The 14,020-nt window shown below is 34.1% G+C and overlaps 1 protein-coding gene across 1 annotated transcript; it reads right to left on the reverse strand.

Moving 5' to 3' along the window:
• Window positions 1–9,679: 9,679 nt before the first annotated feature.
• Window positions 9,680–11,381, reverse strand: LOC112516721 (threonine synthase 1, chloroplastic-like). The gene has a single exon (XM_025123925.1). It carries the CDS (start codon window positions 11,338–11,340, stop codon window positions 9,838–9,840), a length of 1,503 nt encoding a protein of 500 aa, XP_024979693.1. The 5' UTR covers window positions 11,341–11,381; the 3' UTR covers window positions 9,680–9,837.
• Between the last annotated feature and the right edge of the window lie 2,639 nt (window positions 11,382–14,020).

The raw sequence follows: 14,020 nt of genomic DNA on the forward strand, positions 1-14,020 counted from the left end.
TTATTCTAATCTGGTCATTTTCTGAATTGGTTTTTAACTGGTTATTGATCTGAAAAATATGATTTATCTGTGCCCAAAGGACTAGACTAGTCCTTGGATCAATTTGATCAGTATTTGGTATTTGTTCATTTTGTGCAACTCTACTCAATACTGAATAATAACGCATCATCGAGAAAAGAGAACTGGGAAAATAAGAACTGATTCCAGGGTTCGGATGCATTGTCCGTGTCTCCTTTTTCTGCTTATGTGTTCCATTTCGTTTCATGTTTCGTTACTTGACAAGCAGGGAATTAGAGAACTCGTAATATATTAGAGATTTAATACGAAACAAATTTCATCGATTAGATAGACATACGACAACCGGCATCTATGGTCATGTTAATTGTTTTTATTTGCATGCCTTGTTAAACACACAACACAGTGTTTAAATTTATAAAATAAATCTGATATAAACTAGTGAAAAGATGTCGTTGTTTTCCATAAAGTTGATAGTTAAGTTATTTTTTTCTATTATATGTGAAACCGGATGGAAAACAATTTCAAAAAATGAAACATCACAGAGTATAACAAAAATATAATTAATGTAGGGCAAATTGCATGAAATAGTAGCGTATTTTAACTTGATTCCTACTATTGGTTAACGTATTTTCAAAACTTCAATTTTAATACCTAAGATGTAATGTTTTAATCATTTAAGTACCCGATTAACTGGTTACCATGCTAATATGACGAGTGATGGGATGACAGTGAATTGAATAGCAAATAATACTGAGCTGGATACCAAATTACTCGTCACATCTGCATGGTAACCGGTTAATACTTCAATCGGTTACCTGGGTATTTAAATGTTCAAAACTTTACATCTTAGGTACCAAAATGAAAGTTTTAAAGTATGTTACCCAAAATAGAAAGCAAGTTAAAGTACGATACTTTATCATTTAATTTGCCCATTAATATAATAAACTATAAATTCGGTCCGTATTGTTCAAATAACAGTTTCCATCTCTACAGTTTTAAAATTAATATATAATCATCTTAATTTGCATTTTAAATTAATGATTGAATTTTTTTTTCGTTGATTTTCTACGTGTCCGTTGTTTTTATATTAATATTATTTTATTGATTAAAAAATATTGATAAATTAAACAATAAATATTTTTATCTTTATAATATAATATAATATAATTATATACGTTTTTTTAAATAAAAAACATATTTTTATCACATGTGTAATGGGATAAAAATATCTGAAAATCTAAAATAATAATCGTTGACGAATAACATAAGATTCTACGTCAATCATGTTTATATGTGTGGCCACGATCCTATAAAATTAAGATTTTTTTAATACAAAAAATAATATTTTATTTAAATTATATTTAATTGAGTGAATTACCCAATTTGGTCCTTGTGGTTTGGTGAAAATTACGAGTAGACTCTTTAAACTGTGTTTATTACAAATTTGAACGCTTATTATCTCTCGTCTAACATCGTCAAAATTATTTTGCTCATTGAAGGCGTGCGCCCCTTATATGAGGGCAAAAATGTCTTTTACCCTCTTTTTTCCCAGCTTTTTTCTTCAGCAGCCTAAAGAACTATCAAGAACGTTAATTTAAATCAGTGAATATCAAGCGTACAAGAAATAAACACGCTAACCTTTGAGTATTTCAAATACGTATCAGGAACACAAGAACCTCATCATAGTAAACAGGAACATTGTACAAATCCTTTCACAAAAAGCAGTGGTACAAACCCATGTAAATCAAAAGCCCTGTTTTCAAATTAAAAAAATCTGAATTCAGATTAATAAAAACCTAACCCATGTAAATCAGAAGCCAAAAGAGAAACCCGAATGAGAAACCATCATTTGAGTTTATATCATTAACCCATAATTGGTAATCACTGCTTTTTAATGTGGTCTCTTTTAGCTCCAATCAACCTAACTCCCTATTGACAAACAAGGGAATGCTTTTACGGTCTGCTTGGCTCATGCTGAGGATTGAAAATGAAAATGAAAATGAAAATGACAGGGATGAAAATGGGAATGAATTTTCATTTCCACCAGTTCAACTAGGGGTGCTCACGGCCCGGGTTGATCGGTTTTGAGCCGTTTTAACAACCCAACCCAACCCAATGTTGGCGGTTTGAAAATTTTCAACCCAACCCAACCCAACCCAAACAAAAGTTCAACCCAACCCGTTCGAGTTGATCGGGTTGATTGAGTTGTGTTTAAACAATGTAAAATCGCATAAAAATAAATGAATTTTCCTTTGAAATACGACCGACCATTCAAGATAATATGCAAGTTCATCAAATATTTAGATATTACAATAAAAATGTTTAAACCAAATGATAATACATCAATCAACAACAATAGTTTTAGACATTTCCAACCCCGATGCTTTTGCGTTCTTGACGTTGAGGTTGGTAATGTCATGATTGTCATCTACAATTCAAAGCTAAAGTTAAGGTTGGGTTCATCGGGTTGGTCGGGTTTTTTTGGGTCTGACCCGATTCCAACCCAATAAGGTCGGGTTGGCTAATTTTTTTATCGATGATGCATCGGGTTACCTCGGGTTTGGTTTTTTTTAAATTCGGGTTGGGTTGGTCGGGTTCATCGGGTTTTTGAGCACCCCTAAGTTCAACCATAAATGAAATTTTGGGCTTTTGGAGGAATGAACCCGTTATAATATAGAAAACAAAACAATTTCTTTTATTTTCATTTCCATTGATTACTGCTTAATAACTCTAATCAAACACCCCTTTAGTTCTTGTTTAATGCTTCTATAGATTACTCATAAATATATACAAACTAGTCTTTCTAAGTATCTCAAATAGGTAGAACTAGTGTTCCTTTGCACAGTCTTAACCTGAGGTCCATCATCTCGATAACCTCCATCCCTTAAGCACTTTCATCGATCACCAGTGTTGATGCACCCAACTTTGGTGAATATTTCATTGAGATCAAAAACTGTCCCAATTGGTTCATTTCCTATTTCTACTTCATTTATCACGAATATGCCATTTCAGACAATAACCCTTTTCAATGGAGGCAGATTGAGCGGGTCCCTCACGATGATACCAACAGTTCCCTCAATTCTTGCCTAAGACGGTTTCTTTTAAGAAATGCATCTTGTCAAACAAATCTGACATAAAAGCAGATACTGGAGCTTGTTTATCTCTCTATAAACTCCTATGAAACAAATGGGGAAAAGTTTCGTATTTTGATTCTAAACAGGAACATTTTAGATCTGTGACAAAGAAGAAGCAATACATTAGGTTTTGGTTCTTTATTTGATTCTGATTTTGGGTTTACCAATTTAAAAGAGAAAAAATTAATTACTTAATTAAAAAAAATTGAATTTTAAGCTCTGTTTTGTCATTTATATCCAAAAAGACAAATATACCCCTCGTATGTGAAGCACGTGAGGATTTGACCGACACCACAATAAAAGGTGTGGACATTAGGGACCATATTCGTTAAAAAATGAATACCACAAGAGTCAGATTCATGATAAAACATAGTTTAGGGGCTACTTTGTAATTTTTATCAAAACACAAGGACCAAAATCCGTAATTGATTATTTCATTTTTTTTAATCAACATGGATATCCAACTCGTTTTGTGGGTAGCCTGAAGTAATCGTATTTGAACCTCTGTGACCACAAGAAGATTTTACTCTTAAAGTGGTTAGAAAACCCTGATATATTTGAAAACTGTATTAATTACAGATTTGATGGTTTTTAAAAAATAATTAAAAAAACATTTATTTTTTTATTATTGTATTTTTTCTTTTTCTTGAAAAAGGAAAAAAATATTATAACATGTGTTTTTTATTTATAAAAAGAAAGTTGAATTATTAAGTGATGAGGATGGGCATAAAGACGTGAGTTATGACTAATGGGATAGGGTAGGGATTGGTTTAATTTCATAACCAATCAAATTAATCCACGTAGATCATTTCTTATCTTTAATATTATTATTTTTAATATTTAAATTATTTTATAAACTTTATATATAAAATGACATTGACATATGATAAAAAGGTATAAAAAATAGGGTTGACTTTCAGTGAGAAGGAAAGTTATGATGATAAATATAAGAAAAGATCTTTATCTTCGGATCAATACTAATTGGGTGTTAACACTAATGAGGTGCACCGAGATGCACCAGATCAATTCATTTCTAAAGTGCATTTCATGAGTGAGTATGAGATTAAAAGTGATAAAAAGTTCAGATCTCTTCTTACGCTTCTTACTATAACTTCCCTTATCAAGCGATCCTAAGATGTTATGCTTAAGGGTGCTTAAAAAATCGACCAAGGTGACTAATCTAATCCGAAAACCCCCAAAATACTTAATTAGATGTAATCCAACGTACAGTTGATACAGAATTAGGTCGAACCATTGGGTTCAAATCAGGGACGGACCCATGAATTCTTTTGTACGGTGACAACATATAATATAGACAAAAAATTATTACAAAGAGCATTGTTTTTATCAACGTGTTTTCATGTTTTTAGTAAAGTTCAATATCGTTCGATGTGTTTTTAGCCTAATTCCACTGTTTCGAGTGATTTTTAAAGTTTTTTGCTTGATTTCGAGTAAATTTTTTAGTTTTTCTAATCGATTTTGAGGCACTTTTTCCGTTTTTTAGTTGATTTCAAGTTTTTTGGTTGATTACGAGATACGGTTGCACCTTCTTAGACTTTTGAATATCATACGATGACACATTCTAAAACGATACGATTGCACCTTTAATAAAAATAAATTTTTTAACCTTTCGGCAGGAAGATAATATGGTGGAACGTGCCACCGTTTGCCCTTCTATGGGTCTGTCCATGGTTCAAATTGGGTTGGGGTGATTTTAACCCAATCTGATGAGCATGTTGTTTTTCTATACTATGAATTTAATATGATTATTAAATTTTTGATTAATATATGTACATTAGATATTAGACCAACCCGTAATTAACTATATTCAAAATTATATTACAATTTCAACTGTAATTTTATTTTTTTTATTTGCATAAACCTTTATTTTTTTATTTTGAGTTTGTTAGTCTTTTTTGTAGGTTCTTATAACAACTCGTTTCACATGGATAGAAAGTGAGAATTGTTAACTCCTTATAAGTCCAAAGTAATGGGTTACCAATAATTTTCATCATGGTTTTAAGTTGGATTCGGAGTTATTGGGTCAGTCGTTGCTGTAGGCTTTTGGGTGTTACAAATGGTATCATAATCGATCCTTGTATCATCGGGTATGATTAGTCCTTGAGCGAGAGTGTTTGTAACATCTTAGGCAAATTTCACATTGCCGGTGACAAAGAGGAAGATTCTTAGTAGGCCTGACGAGGAGACCAAGAGTTTAAGTGGGGTAGTTTGTAACAACTCGTCTCACATGGATAGAAAGTAAGAATTGTTAGCTCCTTATAAGTTTTAAGCAGTGGGCTACCAATAACTTTCACCATGGTTTTAAAAGTTGGATTCAAAGTTATTGGATCAATTCGTTGCTTTGTGCTTTGAGGTGTAACAACTCGTCCAACATGAATAAAAAATGAGAATTGTTAGCTCTTTATAAATCCCACCAAGTAGTAGGCTACCAATAACTTCCACCATTGTTTTAAGTTGGATTCGAAGTTATTGGGTCAGACCATTGCTTTGGGCTTTTAGGGTGTTACAATTCTCATTTTGATCAACCCGTCCAACTGGCATGGTTTGCGTTTTTTTCAAACCGCAAACATTGGATTTGACGATTTGTTGTTCAAACGTCTTCAACTCAGCTAACCCAACATATGTACAACCCTAGTTATCTCAATTGAATATTAAATATTTCTCTAAGAATTAAGATTGACAGATACGGGCATTCGCGATGCAGTTAAAGATGGACTTAACTCTTCGAGTTTTGGAACAGACTCATGAAGGTTAAAGGCTAATATATATACATACATACATATATATAGGGTTAAGTTCGCGTGAGAACAATGGTTTTTCGTGAGACCCGTAAGACCAATTTATCTTCATTGATCAACTTTATAAGCTAATGATCTAATGGTCTAAAGTTGCATGGTGGCAATTTTGTGATTACTGAGAAGTCTCGTGGCAATTTTGTGATTATGAATGTTCAAATTGTAGATCTAATCCAATAACTGAAAATTGGTCTTACGGGTCTCATGAAAAAATTTTGGTCTCACATAATCTCAAATATATATATATATATATATATATATATATATATATATATATATATATTACAACCAACAATTATCCTATGTATATATATTAGGCAAACAACTTGTTTGACTTCAACTTCTTTGGCATGTGACAAGGGAGGGAAGGAGCAAGGGGATGGTATTTTTATGATAAGAAAATAAGTATATTAATGTAATATTATGGAAGTAGAATATATTTTTACTAAAAGGGGGTATATCAAGCATAGAAACTCAAATGTCCATAAAGAAATGACTTAGGGGCTGTTTGTTTGGCTCTTAATGGTTACATTAAGAGCCAACCTCTTAATCGGTAAGAGGTTAGGTCTGTTTGGCAAAAAAAAACAACCCTCTTAATGGTTACAATAACCTCTTAACCATTTTGCATCTACTACCTCACTCAACCATTCAGATCGTTCTTTTTCCAATTTTACCCTCTCCTTCCTTACACGTCGCTCACAGCTCCTCCCCCCACCCTCTCCTTCCTCTCGTCGCCAGTCTGCAAATCGCCACCCCCACCCTACGATCGTCGGTCGGTCTTCTTCTTCCAGCAGTCTCACGTCGGCTTCTTCCAAGGCCGTATGTCATCTCCATCTGTCGTCGTGGCCTTTCGTCGCCGCCGCAAGTCGCCGCCTCTCGTCACCGCTGCACGTTGCCGCTCCACGTCGCCGCTCGTCGCCGCCGCAAGTCGCCGCCTCTCGTCACCGCTCCACGTCGCCGCTCGTCTCCAGTCGACTCCATCCTTTTCCTCGCTTCAGGTATTATTCTGCCCATTGTTATACTGTATCTTGAAACAACAGATCTTGAAATACCAGGAAACAAACATAAATTTCAGGAAACTTATACCCATTGTTATTGATTATCAAGCCTGGTTATACCCCATTGTTATTGATTCACAAGCCTGCTGTATGTGCACTTCAATTTCATGGGTTTATGCACACTGTATGTTGAAATTATGGGTTTATGCACAAAGGGTTAAAATGGTAATTTACTCTCATTCAGAGAACAGTTAGCAAACAACATTATTTCATTCAACACTTAACCATTCTGACCCTCTTAATCATTTTGACCACTTAGCCATTCTGCACCAAACCATTCAGCAACTGCCAAACAGCCCCTTAGAAAGGAAATAATGTGCTTAATAGCTTAAGCATCCTTGATAAAAATCACACGTACTAAATTTTCACGTCTATTCTTATCAAGTAATCATATAAATAACGAAAGAAAGTGAACATGAATTAAATAAATTTAAAATAAATAAAATTCTTATTTGTCTTGAAATACGTGGTTTCTATTACTGGACAAGAATAAGACACGTCGTTTTGAGATAGCTGATTTTTTATGAGAATTTAGCTCAATGGACCATTTCCCTCATCCAAATTGGTTTTCTTACCATTTCTCTTTCGGTTTAATCCAAATGTCACTACATCCACAAATATCCAGATCCGCAATAACGAAAAGACAAAGATGAGGGTCATATTCAACCAGTTTACCGTCGCAATTGCATATCTGGTTGTCGCAATTGAATATCTGTGTTCAGTTTCAGTTTTTTTTTGTCTTAAGCTAGGTCTGCAATGTTGTAGACCTGTATATTGCGGAAGTACTGACATTTAGCTCAATCCGGAAGAAAAATGATTAAAAAACAATTTGAATAAGTGAAATGGTCATTCAACTCAATCTTACAACAACTTTTCTCTTATCATACAAATAATGCACATAATAATTTAGCAAAATACCGTGAACGAAGGATCAGAAAACCCAATCAATAAGCATCTTGTTTCGAGTATCAGATTTAATTTTTGTTTTTAATTTCTTGGGTTTTTTTTTTTTTTTGTCTTTTTCTCTAGAAAACTTAGGGGTTGTTTATCTATCACTTAATAATTTCATTAAGATGCAACATCTGAATCGCTAATAAGTGAATCTTGTTTAGCAAAAAAAAAGTTTGTCTCTTAATGGTTTTAAAACCCCTTGAATGTTTTTGTATCTTGGGTCTCCCTTAACCATTCAGCACTCTAATTTCATTATGAATAATTACCAAACAATTATATTACATCTTGCACTGTATTATAAGAACATTTTAATTCCGACTATTTAATCATTTTATATCAAACTATTCAGCAACTGTTAAAATTCTTGTTAGCCACTCAAAACCACTCTTGGTTAAGGAATCCGTATTGTCTCCATCGATCACCATTTGTAATATCAAATAAAATTTTAAATAAAAATAATTTAAAAAATATAAAACCCACTATATTTTCGATCACGTTTATTTGGTATAGTATAACCATACTCATTTAATTTTGGATCAATTATAATAAAGTTTGTTTTAATTTTTATTTAATATATATAACGAATAATTATTTTTTCAATTAATAAAATATTCTATTTTGTGCTCATTTAATTGGTAACGCGTTAATTTTGTAATATTTTATGATGAGGATTCTATTTACTTTATGACGAGGATTCTATTTACTTTAAGATTTATGAAATGTTTAATGAACGAGAGTCGTGTACTAAATCCTGACATCGATAAGCCTGTTACCGATTCAATTACACTGCTGGATGAACATAACAGTGACCAAGAAACTTACCTGAAAAGACTGGAAGACAAGATCGATATTGTTACCTGGTAAGTAAGGGTGATGAGTTTTACCCAGTAAACATTTGCTGATTAATAAACACTTACCATCAATCTATTTTTTTCAGTTGGGAATATTACTGCATAAAGTAAATGAGAAGGATAACGACTGCAAATCGGGATCGTTACACAAATATCAATCTTTACGTAAATTTGTGTAAAGATTTTTTTCCTCTTCTTTTTTAATTTACGTTAAGACATTTGCATAAACTCTGATTAAGATTAAAAGATTGTTTGGCAGTTGCTGAATGGTGTGGTACAGAATGATTAAGTGGTCAGAATGATTAAGAGACTTTCATGATATAGTACAAAATGAAATATAATTATTTGGCAATTGTTTACAATGAAATCAGGACACTTAATGGTTCAGGGAAGCTCATGATACAAAATCATTCACAAGGTTTTAGAACCATTAAAAGGCAGACTTTTTTTTTTTACCAAACAAGATTCGACTCTTAATGATTCAGATGCTGGCTCTTAATGAAACTATTAAGAGGTAAACAAATAACCCCTAAGAGGCTATTTGGCAATTGCTGAATGGTTTGATGCAGAATGATTAATTGGTCAGAATAATTAGGAGGCTCTCATGATACAGTGCAAAATGAAATATTATTCTTTGGTAATTGTATACAATGAAATTTGGGCTCTTACTGGTTAAGGGAAATCCATGATACAAAATCATTCAGAGGGTTTTAGAGCTATTAAGAGACAGACCTTTTTTTTTGCCAAACATGATTAACCTTTTAACGATTCAGATGTTACCTCTTAATGAAATTATTAAGAGGTAAACAACCCTAAAATTCTCTTAAAAATGACTAAAAACAAAGTTTGACTAAACAAATCAAATCGACAATTTTAGTCAATTTCCGTTTTATAATCGGTTATTCGGTTATAAGCTACCACATAAAATAAAGTTTTACTAAGTACCAACCATCCTGCTTCTTTTACTTGTACATATTGCATTACCACTTGTACAATCTCCAATCCACTCCTATGAAACCTTCGTAAGAAACTTCTTAAGAACATCCATGACGGCACCGTACTCCGCCGTCACCTCCACCGGCGAATTCGCAAACCTCGATTCCATTCCTTCAATCGCCTTCGAATGATAATCAATCTTCGCCTGAGTAAACTTCAATCCATGCGCAGTACTAACCACCACTGTGCGATCCGTTTTTCCGATCACACCTCTCTCCCGGAGCTTCATCAGAGCCACCAGCGCCACCCCTGTATGAGGACAAATAAACATTCCGGTCGAATCCGCCACTGCCATGGCGTCCATCAACTCCTCCTCCGTCGCCTCCTCAACTATTCCGTCGGAGTTACTCAAAGCATACACAGCTCTGTCGATTGAAACAGGATCTCCAATTTGGATAGCGGAAGCGAATGTGGTGGTGGCTTTCACCGGCGTAAAATTCTTCCAGCCGGATTTGTAATGGAGATAAAGCGGATTTGCATTTGCAGATTGAGCGCAAACGAGCCGTGGAATTCTATCGACTAACCCTAGTTCTTGACACATTTTGAAACCTTTGTAAAATGCGTAAATGTTCCCCAAATTTCCGCCGGGAATTATCACCCAATCGGGAACCTCCCAATTAAACTGCTGCAAAATCTCGATCGCCGCCGTCTTCTGACCTTCTAATCGCAACGAATTCAACGAATTCGCCAAATAAATGGGTAATTCAGAAGTAATTTCTCGAATTAGCTTCATGCAACCATCGAAATCTGTATCTAAACTCAATACAAACGCTCCATTTGCAATCGGTTGAACTAATTGCGCCAATGAGATCTTATTCGCCGGTAAAAACACAATCGACGGGATTCCGGCGGCGGCGCAGTAGGCGGAGAGGGCGGCGGATGTGTCTCCGGTGGATGCACAGCCGACGCCGACCAACGGTTTATTCATTTTCCGGAGCCGATTGACTTGGCTGACGAGCACCGTCATCCCTAAATCCTTGAAACTTCCGGTGTGGCTTATACCGCAGTGTTTCACCCATAAATCATTCATTCCGTCGAGATTTTGTTTCCCAAATCTCTCCGCCCAGAAGAGATTGGAATTACCTTCAAAACAGCTTACGATATCGTCGTTATCAATTTCCGGCAACACCCATTCCTTTTTCGACCATACGCCGGACCCGTACGGCCATGCGTTCCGGCCGACACGTGAATCAAAAAGTGACCGCCAATACTTCCCGTCGAACTGTTTCAGGGAGGTGATGTCGTGTTGAACGTCCAACAGTCCGCCGGAGCTACTTCGGTAGATGATTTCATCAAGTGAGTAGGATTCATCGGTGTCGGAGTTGAAGGGGACGTATTTGGCGGAGAATGGCAGAGGAGATGGAATCGAGTGGCCGTTGTTGTTGTTAGTGGTGGTGGTGGTGATGGTGGGTGGTGAGGAGGTACAATTGATGGTTGTGGGAGATGAACGGAGGTGGTGGAAGGGTGGTGGTTGGTTGTGTTTAGGGAGGAAGGTGGTGGCCGGAGTTAGAGCCATAGCGCCGAGAGAAAGGGAGGTGGGTGGTGGAAGAGTGCGGTGGTGATAAGCAATTCAATTTTTATCTAAAATGGGATATATAACATAATGGCACGTGTTGCTTAAGGAATATAAATCTATCCCATATAAAGTTTTTAGAATAATTCCATTTTTTTTAAAATGGAAATTAATTTATTATTTTAGAGTTTTATTTTAAAAACATCTTTGAATCTTATATCTCTTTCCAATATTCACTTTCTTTGTTAAATATTATTTTAATTTTTTTTTCTAAAATTGAGAAAGAGAAAAAAAAGGAGCAGAGAAATCTTTTAAATTAAAATATATATATATATATATATATATATATATATATATATAACATTTATTAACAGGAACAAGCGGTGTTCAGTGTTAGGAACCAACAATAAAAGCGTGGTGAACCAGTGGAACAATAAGGGTTGAATTCGAGAGGGAATAGATTGTGAACCATCAGAGAACCCCATGTAGTATCAACATCGTAATTTCAGTAATTAATTATTCTTTTATTTTCAACCATTGACTATTAATTTGTGTGGTTGAGATTGGAACTCACGGTTACCACAAACAACTTAGTGTTTCCTTGAATGGACTCTTATATATATAGACTTTGAATCATGTGAGACCAAGGGTTTTCCGTGAGACCCGTAAGACCAATTCTCAACCTTTGAATTAAATCTACAATCTGAACATTTATAATCACAAATATGTCACGAGACTTCTCAATAATCACAAAATTGTCACCGCACAACTTTAGACCATTAGATCATTAGCTTATAAAGTTGATCAATGAACATAAATTGGTCTTATGGGTCTCATGAAATACCATTGGTCTCATATGAACCCAACCCTCTATATATATATATATATATATATATAGAGAGAGAGAGAGAGAGAGGTCTCAACCGTCCATTTAATTTAATTAATATGTAATTTTATAAAAGTTTTGATTGTTTCCTAATATAAAGTATTGATCATAATTAATGAACCTTATTTATTTTCTATAAATATTTAAATCATAATAAATGAACTCTTATTATTTACATAATATTTCAATTTATTAGGTTGAATTAGTTGTACAAATGCGATGGATTGCATTTGAAACAAACTATATATATATATATATATATATATATATATATATATATATATATTTCCTTTTATAGCGAATAGTGACTGATTTTGGATGATGGTTAATTTGGAAGAAACCCACACTTGCTATTTTCTTCATCTCATATCCACAAACTCTGATTTGTTGCTTTCTGGGCCTCACTCCACATATCTCATACATAAATACATATCCTTTTCTTCCTATTTATCTTTTTCAATAAACTTTAGCATATTATATCTTCTTCTTGCACCATTGATATATATATATATATATATATATATTCTCTATTTATCTTAAAAATTATGTATAGACTAGTCCCAGTAAATTGCAATTTTAAGACACCAGTTTTGATAAATTCAGTGATCACAATTGTTATGGACGTCTCAAATCGAATCCAGGGCAAATGAAATATTCCACCACATCTCCCATAATTCAAACATTACGCCACAACCCTTATGGTTTTTTTATTTATCTTACAAGATGAGTACTTATCAAATGAATGAGAATCTTACAATGTAAAAGGCATACCAAAAACCGAGAATCTTACCCAATAAGTAAGTAAGGAGGAACACTTATCCGATCAATTTACCAACAACTTGTTTTAATGATCAAGAATGTTACCCAACAAGGTAAATAGGAGTGTGGCTTTTACCGGTAAGCAATTACTGAATAAACATTTAGTAAACGGCTCCTAAATCATCTAAATATATTCGAAGATTCAAATCAAATCGATTAGGGTTTTTCAATCATCTCTTTGCCTATAAAAAAGATCGAATATCATCAGTTTCAATCATCCTAAAAAAATAACTCATAAAGTAATGGTAGCACCGAGAAATAAAAGGTCCACCTTGAGGGCATTTTCGTAAACGACGGGTTCAATCGTTCAGGTATGTGTTATGCCCATACTAAGATGTTAAATTGGTAGACAAAAGATATCAAATAATATTGATCGATAAAAAATCCACCTTCGTTTCTTCTTTAACTTGTGAAAAATAAAGCAAATGTTAAAGGTATAAAGCTTTTTAGGCCCGTTTAGCCTAGCGGCAAGTCTAGCCCGTTTGTACGACAAGTAAGAGGCTAAGGGAAACTAATCAAACCTGCAAAAACAATGACTAGGTTTTGTTATATAAGGCCCATTGGACCCGTTGTCCAGCCCATGGCCGCAAATGATCACCTCTAATGAAGAAAACATATTGAGATACAAAGAATGTGAGACAACAGTGACCTGTTTAATTAAGGTTTTATGATTATTGATTTAATATTATGTGGACATTACGTTCTCAAATATTAAACAGTTAAAAGATAGTAAATAATCTTAGTTTACTCAAGATACTAAATTATCCTCGTTTAGCCTCTAGATATTTTCTAATATTAAGGTGATATCATTAGGGGCGGACCTACGAAAGCTCCAACAAAGTCTTCTGCATCCGCTCGATCAATTTTAACATTATATATATATATATATATATATAGAGAGAGAGAGAGAGAGAGAGAGTTTGTTTCAAATACAACCCGTCGTATTTGTACAACCAATGCAACCCAATAAATTGAGAT

The sequence above is a fragment of the Cynara cardunculus genome, assembly GCF_001531365.2.
Source record: "Cynara cardunculus var. scolymus isolate 2C chromosome LG 8, CcrdV1, whole genome shotgun sequence".
Taxonomy (NCBI): Eukaryota; Viridiplantae; Streptophyta; class Magnoliopsida; order Asterales; family Asteraceae; genus Cynara; species Cynara cardunculus.